This window comes from Megascapheus bottae, chromosome 25, assembly GCF_031878675.1.
Source record: "Megascapheus bottae isolate mThoBot1 chromosome 25, mThoBot2.hap1, whole genome shotgun sequence".
NCBI lineage: Eukaryota > Metazoa > Chordata > Mammalia > Rodentia > Geomyidae > Megascapheus > Megascapheus bottae.
The window spans coordinates 20,428,416-20,436,342 of NC_143533.1; the positions used below are offsets into that span (position 1 = coordinate 20,428,416).

A 7,927-nucleotide genomic window follows, 5' to 3' on the forward strand; every position below is an offset into this window, starting at 1 on the left:
CCTAGAGAAAGAGTTCATTGGTGTTTGCCTTGGTCTGGGAGCAGAAGGATTTGTAAATATAATTTTTTATGTGGGTCATGGAGCTTCAATTCTGGGCCTGGGCGTTGTCCCTGAGCTCTTTAGCTTAAGGCAACCACCGTACCCCTGAGTCACAGCCCCACTTCCCATTTTCTAGTGATTCATTGGAGATAAGAGTATCAGTCTTTAGTGCCCTGGCTGGCTTTAAACTGAGCTCCTCAGGTCTCAGCCTCTTGAATAGCTAGGATTACGGGCGTGAGCCACAGCACTCGGCTTATAAATTTTTAAGAAAACTATTGAACTGTGTAATTTAAATGGAATTCCATCTCAACTTAAAAAAGCAACTTTTAACTTGTGCCATTTGAGCCACACTTCCACTCCCATCTTTATGTGGTTATTTGGAGACAAGAGCCTTGACAGCTTGGGCTGTCTTTGAAACTCAATTCTTAGGTCTCAGCCTCCAGAGTAGCTAGAATTCTAAATATGAGCCATGGATAACTGGCTTGAGCCCAATTTTTCTAAGATTAATCAAGGGAACACAGGGTATGAATACTGCTTCCGTCTCTATGTCACTGTGGGCCAGAATGAATGGTGGCCTGGTCTCCACAGGATACTGCTACACTCTCTTCCCCTGTTCTCACAACAGATCCATAGTCTACAATAGCACCTGTAGAGCCGATTCCATCAACGTCCTGCATCCCTATTTACCAGGCAAAACCTCAACACTGCCTCCAAGGACAATCTATATGCAAGTTCACACCCATCTCCACGTCACTTTCCTAAGAGTACTTACCATTTCTTTTATGCACACCTCTCCCAAGTGTGTCTTCATTCACTGCTCACTGCTCTTCATTCACTGCTCAATTTCTGAGGAAAAAATAACTTGGAAGAAAAACTTACACAAGAATTTATATTGGCTAGTATTTTTTTTTTTTTTTTGCTAGTCCTGGGCTTGCACTCAGGGCCTGTGCACTGTCCTTAGGCTTTCTCAAGGCCAGAGCTTTACCACTTGAGCCTCAGCACCACTTCCAGCTTTTTTCCATGTATGTGGTACCGACGAATTGAACCTGGGTCTTTGTGTGTGCTAGGCAAGCACTCTATCACTAGGCCAAACTCCTGGCCTACATGGGCTAGTATTTAAAAGATGAGGTTTTATGCTTCAAAATGTGTTTAATTCCATGAATAAAAAGATATCCTCCATTTAAAAAGATAGTTATTGTTGAGATGTCTTACACAAGAAACATTTTATTGCTGATAATCTAAAAATCTTTATACATGTCAAGGAACACATTCATAAAAATAGGTTTTCTCCATGTAAAGTTCAAATTTACAACAATAAACAGAAACTTTTGGGCTATGTGGTTATTACGGCACTACCTTTAATTCCTTTATCCAGAGTCCAAAAAAAAAATGCAGGCAAACCCTAAAAATGTAGCAGAAGCATTTCCGCACACTGGTCTCCACAATATAGTTTGTGCAGAAATGTTTCCACTAGATTCATAGAGTAATCTTTGGAAGAAAGAAGAAAGGACTGGTCATCTGGTTGCCCTTCTGACCTTCTGCAGCTCTTCAACAGGCTTCCATTTTTGGTTGATAGTTATAAGCTATGAAAAAAAAAACAAAAAAAAAAAACAAAAAAGGTAATAGAAATGTTTGGTATCCTCACATCCCCTTTTGGGATTTTTCTATACTTCTTTTAGTAAAAGCATTGTCATTGTCTCAATCAAAGAATACCTCTTTCTAACTCTACTGCATGCCCAAAATACTTACCTACACCGAGTTCTATTACACCATTTCCCAAATACTTTAGCATTATGCGATCATGGAAAATGGCCACACATTTCACTTATTTGGATTTAACATATTTTTTTGGTCCTTTCTTTTTTGAACCTGGGGATCAAACCCAGAACTTTGCACTTGCGAGGCAAGCACCTTGTTAATGAACTATATCCCAGTCTGTCAGTCCTACTTTTATTATCATATCCAGATTTTTTCTTCTGGTTGTGGGGTTTAAACTGTGGGCCTGGGCATTGTCCCTGAGCTCTTCAGCTCAAGGCTAATGCTCTATCACTTGAGCCACAGCACCACTTCTGGTTCTCTGGTGGCTAAATGGAGATAAGAGTTTCATGGACTTTCCTGTCCCTGCTGGCTTTGAACCTTGATCCTCAGATCTCAGCCTTCAGGCTAGGATTACAGGCATGAGCCACTGGCACCTGGCTACCAGATTCTTTTTTTGCTTGCCAAGGTAACATGTGACTTGTACATTCAAAAGTGTCTTTGCTCCTTGTGAGTATGTATACAATGTTCCTAGCACAGGGTTTGACATGCCATAGCCTCTTCATAGAATTTCCTCCTTGCATTTGTTCAATACAGGCTCAAATGATCTAAGTCACACAATCGAGAGAGAGAGAGAGAGTGAGAGAGAGAGAGAGAGAGAGAGAGAGAGAGAGACAGAGACAGAGAGAGAGACAGAGACAGAGAGAGAGACAGAGAGACAGAGAAGGGAAAGAGAAGGGGAAAATGGGGAGGAGGAGGGGGAGGAGGAAGAGAAGGAGAGGGGAGAGGGGGCGAGAGAGAGGGAGGGAGAGAAAACACACATGAGCACCTGAGATTAGGGCCTGTTGTGTGTTATTTTTATTTTTGCCAATTCTGGCGCTTGAACTCAGGGCTTTCTCAAGGCTAGTGCTCTACTACTTGAGCCATACATAGTACCACTGCCAGCTTTTTGTTTTCTTTTTTCTATGTATGTGGTACCAAGGAACTGAACCCGGGGCTTTGTGCATGCTAGGCAAGCACTTTACCACTAGGCCATGCTCCCAGTCGTCCAACTAATTTTTTAAATTGTTATTATAAATGTGAAGTACAGAGGAGTTTGCCAAGCTTTTTTTTTTTTTTTTTAATTTTTCTTTGCCAGTTCTGGGGCTTAAACTCTGGGCCTGAGCACTGTCCTGGGGCTCTACCCCTTGACCACAGTACCACTTCCAGCTTTTTTTTTTTAATGTATGTGGTACCATGGACTCAAACCTGGGTCTTCATGCATGCTAGGCAAGCACTCTACCACTAGACTAAACTCTCAGCCCCAAGTTTGCCAAACTTTTGTGCTCAAGGTTGGCATTCTACCACTTGAGCTATATTTCCACTTTTGGCTTTTTGCTGGTTAACTGCAGTTAAGAGGCTCAGAGATTTGGTTGCCCCTTCTGTCTGCTAATCTCAATCTTCGGATTTTAGCCTCCGTTGTAGCTAGAATTACTAGTGTGACCCATTCACCCCAGGATCAAGAATTAAGATTTTAATTGAATTAATGTAATGAAACAAGGTAACTTTTATATAGGAAATTAAACACATGGATTAAATTGTATAAACTATAAAAGAATTAAAAAGTGAGAAAAGTTTATATATTTGAGTTGAGTGCTAACTATAGAACAGGCACTGTGCAAAAAAAAAGGGCTATATGTATTTTCTTTAATACTTTCAACTATCTAAAGTTATCTGTGAATAATGGAGCAAGGATTCAAACTAGATTTCTATATTATGACATTGTCTTTAAAACAACATTAACTTACACTCTGTGTAAGTCATTTATAAATGTATCGATACCTTTTGAGGTACAGTAGGGTCCACAGTTTCCCAAGGTTCTGGATTTTTTTTCCGGTTAATACTAAAAATAAAAGAGTAGTTTAGGTTAAGTACATTTAAACTAATGGTGTATAGAGTTTATAAAACTTGGAGGAAGTCTTCACACTGAGGTATTCACTTATTAGTTAGCTATTGGGACCCACTACTAGTAACTAAAATGAATAGAAAGTCCATTAAGGGAGTTCCATGGTTTGGTTCCAACATCAAGTGTCAATTCTCTGTAGGACTGCTCTATTCCCTTTATTGGGTTAGACTGGAGAGTGCTGGTACAAACAGCATAACAAAGGGGATGGTAATGTTAAGATAAGGACTGACACTAGAGTAAGATTTATGCCAGGCTTCTGGGAGGGTCCAAGAACCAGGCTTGAACTCTCTATTTAACTCCAGGGTCCTGGGCCTTTTGCTACTGGTTAGACTTAATGTCTTCCCCAACCCTCCTCAGGCTACTGCTAGCTTTCCTTTACCTCTTCCTCATATTCCAGAAGACATGGTTTTTCCAAAGTTAAGATTAAGAATTCATTACAAACAAATGTCTACAGCCCTATCACACTTGCAAAGATCTTTCTACTAAGTAGAAATTTTAAAACAAAAATTTTATATTTGATTATATACCCCCAAATCATTGAATAATTTTACACTTCAACACAAGGTACTTTTTTTTTGGATGGGTCATGGGGCTTGACCTTGGCCCAGAGCTCTTCAGCTCAAGGCTACCACTCTACCCTTGAGCCAAGCCCCACTTCTGTTTTCTAGAGGTTAATTGGAGATAACAATCTCAGGTCCTTTTGTGCCGGGGCTGGTTTTGATCCTCGGATCTCAGCCTCTGGAGTAGCTAGAATTACAAGAGTGAGCCACCACACCTGGCAATTTTTTAAAATCAGATTTTACTTCACTGAAGAAGAGGGAGAGGGCCAATAAATGAAAGGGTATTATTTAGATATAGGAATAAACCAGTGGCATTAATATCATAATGTTATAGTCTGATTATATATCTGATGTCAGGCTACTTTTTAGTCCTGACTCCCTGTGTACCATTTAAATCATTGGAGGGAAAAATTAGAAGCTGAACTGCCATGCCTTTCAGAAACCAAAGATCAACTCAACACTGTCAAACCACCTTCATCCAGGAATCCTACTTACATCACATCCGTTTTGTTTCTTAGTGAATAGAGAGCAAAAGACAAGGCTCCACTCGCAGCCACAGTTATGATTACTGCCAAAGGAATGAGCTAACAGATAAAAGATGGGGTATGTTAGATTCAACCTCAACCCCCTCAAAAATATCAACTACTACATCACGTTTAAAGTCTTCACACCCACACAACGACTTTCAAAATTTAACAATTCCCCCACCCCTCTCATTTGAAAAAAAACAAAACAAAAAAACTTACTTCCTTCTTTTTCATCAGGGTTTGGAAGACACCCATGATGCTTCCTTCAGTGTTGAATGCCAAACCTAAGAGGATAAAAACAATAAAAAAAAAGCCAAGATGTTGATCAAATCACCAAACCCTTCAACAAGCTCTTAAGGCCAAGGGAGGGGAGAAGGGCGCAGAGGCCAGGTAACTCACCTGGGGAGGCGTGCGCAGAAGGTGCTAACGCCCGAGTGGAGCGGGTGCCCGGCCTGCCTGCCTTATATACTGACCACAACCGCTTCGGGCCACGCGGGAGGGGCTGGGGATGGGGGGGGGGAGCTCGCAGGGACTGATTGTCCATGCCCAGCACGTGCGCACCCCCTAGAGGACACTGGACGGGCCGACGGCTGTGACCGAGGTCTTTCCCTGAAGGCTGGGATGCACTCTCATCCTGGGCTTGTGTCAGCCTGTTTGGGAGGTTCAGGAGGAGGGAGGAGGGGCCTGGGAGAAAGGGTAATGTGAATGGCACAGCCTGAATGGAAAACCCATCCTTGTTAAGATGACACCCTGGAGACAGACAGAGATAAAGATTTTCACACACACACACACACACACACACACACACACACACACACTTTTAATGTATATCATACATAATTTTAATGAAATGTATACATATAGGTATATATACCTATGTCTTTTTTTTTTTTTTTTTTTGGTGGGGCTTGGGGTTTGAACTCTGCCTGGGCGCTGTCCCTGAGCTTTTCAGCTCAAGGTTATCTCTCTATCCCTGGACCTGGATGTAGTCTCTGGTCTCTTGACCTCTTCAGCTCAAGGCTACCACCCTACCCTTGACCCACAGTGCCACTTCCCATTTTCTAGAGGTTAATTGGAGATAAGTCTCTCAGGTCCTTTTGTGCTTCAGGCTGGTTTTGAACCTTGATCCTCAGATCTCAGCTTCCCAAGTAGCTAGGACTACAGGCATGAGCCACAAGTGCAGGCTCATTTTCTTCTTTTATCTCCTCCTCTTAGATAAATGCTAATTTTTTTCCTTATGAGGATTTCTCGAGAATTGAAATTGAATGACCTACTATGACTAAAAGCTGCACTTCTTGGATTGTTCTGCTTTGATCTGAAGAGAATATATCCCCTGAGTACTGTCCTTGGGACTATGGGATATACTGTATATGTATATATATAATACACACATCTATATACAACATGTAGCTATATATATTCATATAGGGGCATATGTATATACACGTGTGTGTATGTAATGCATAGGTTGTGTAAATTTATCCTCTATCACCACCTACTGTTTGGAAAGCATCCTCATCCTTCAGTAGACTGTTGCCTCCCAGATTTATCAGGAATTTGGAGTATATAACAGATTTTGTACCATGAGTTCCCACATGGACAATTAATATTGAGCCTCTATTTTCAGATTGCACAATAAAGCTGTTCTCTTTTACCTTCTGAAAAGCGGTGACCTTTTTTTGTCAGTCCTGGGCCTTGAACTCAAGGCCCTTTTTTTTTTTTGTGGGCCACGGGCTTGAACTCAGCCTGGAGGCCTATGCACTGTCCCAGAGCTCTTCAACTCAAGGCTACCGCCCTACCCTTGAGACAAGCCCCACTTCCCACTTTTCTAGAGGTTAACTGGAGATAAGTGTCTTATGTCCTTTTGTGAGTAGCTTTGAACCTGGATACCCAGATCTCAGCTTCCTGGGTAGCTAGGATAGGATTACAGGCGTGATCCACTACCTCAGGGCCTTATCTTTGTCCAAGCTATTTTTGCTCAAGGCTAGTGCTTTACCACTGAGCCAGTTTCGCTTCTGGCTGTTTTGGTAGTTTAGTGGAGATAAGTCTCCTAAACCTTCCTGGTTGGGCTAGCTTCCAACGACAACCCTCAGACCTCAGTCTCCAGAGTAGTTAGGATTAGAGGCATGAACCACAGCACTCAGCAGCTTTAACTATTTGATAGTGATATTCTCATTCCTTGGCCTCAGCAAAAAACGTAGCAGTTCTGATTATTTTAATATCTTCCCAGTAGGATATTTTTAAGGGGGTGATATGGAGATTCAGACATATATAAAGTCCCAGAAAGGCTGGGCACCTATAATCCTAGCGACTCAGGAGGCTAAGATCTGAGGTTCCTCATTCAAAGCCTAGGCACAAGTCTGTGCGAGTCTCACTTCCAATTAACCACTAAAAACCAGAAATGGTGCTGTGGCTCAAATGGTAGAGCAACCGACTTGAACTAAAGAGCTCTGGAACAATGCTTAGGCCCAGAGTTCAAGTCCCATGAGAGAGAGAGAGAGAGAGAGAGAGAGGGAGAGAGAGAATAAAGGGGGCTGGGAGTTTGGCAAGATAATAATAAAGGATCATGGGCTACATGGGAGACACAGGCTAGGAGGGTTATAGTCCGATGCCAGCTCCAGGAGAAATACAATTACAAGGACTTAGGGCCCATCCTTGGGCTTTCTCAAGGCTAGTGGTCTGCCACTTGAGCCACAGCAACACTTTTGGTTTTTATATGTATGTTGTACTGAGGAATCGAACCCAGGTCTTCGTGCATGCTAGGCAAGTACCCTACCACTAGGTCAATTTCCCAGTCAAAATACACAAGTTCTTATCAGAAAAATAGTCTAAAGCAAAAGGAGTCGAAGGGAAACCTTTAGGAATAGAGTTCTGAGTAAAGCACTAAATTCAACCCCCTCCCCCACCAAAGAATAAAGGATTGAAGGCTGGAGTGGGATAGGGGATAGAATGAGGTAAGGAACACATACAGAAATGGAGCTGTGCCTCAAGTCGTAGGGGGCCAGTCAAGTGGAAAAGACAAAAAAGCACAAGGCCCTAAGTTGAAGCACTATTAAGGTAAAGGAGGGAAAAAAAGGCCACATAAATCTACATTATGACAT

General features: G+C 42.1%; 1 protein-coding gene across 1 annotated transcript; it reads right to left on the reverse strand.

Annotated features, from left to right (window-relative positions):
- Positions 1 to 1,231: 1,231 nt before the first annotated feature.
- Coxfa4l3 (cytochrome c oxidase associated subunit FA4L3) lies at positions 1,232 to 5,098 on the reverse strand. The gene is made up of 4 exons (XM_090357763.1): positions 5,046 to 5,098; positions 4,795 to 4,883; positions 3,616 to 3,676; positions 1,232 to 1,622 (listed from the first exon to the last, which is right to left on the reverse strand). The coding sequence occupies exons 1-4, from the start codon at positions 5,079 to 5,081 to the stop codon at positions 1,554 to 1,556; spliced, it is 255 nt and encodes an 84-aa protein (XP_090213889.1). The 5' UTR covers positions 5,082 to 5,098; the 3' UTR covers positions 1,232 to 1,553.
- Positions 5,099 to 7,927: the final 2,829 nt, after the last annotated feature.

What these genes read in the sequence shown, in the direction of transcription:
- Coxfa4l3 (XM_090357763.1), bottom strand. Translation starts at nt 5,081, where the DNA reads ATGGGTGTCTTCCAAACCCTGATGAAAAAGAAGGAA. An exon ending in CCCTGATGAAAAAGAAGGAA is followed by an intron (nt 4,884 to 5,045) that starts GTAAGTTTTTTT and finishes TTTATCTGTTAG; the next exon opens with CTCATTCCTTTGGCAGTAAT. An exon ending in ACCCTACTGTACCTCAAAAG is followed by an intron (nt 1,623 to 3,615) that starts GTATCGATACAT and finishes TTTTTTTCATAG; the next exon opens with CTTATAACTATCAACCAAAA.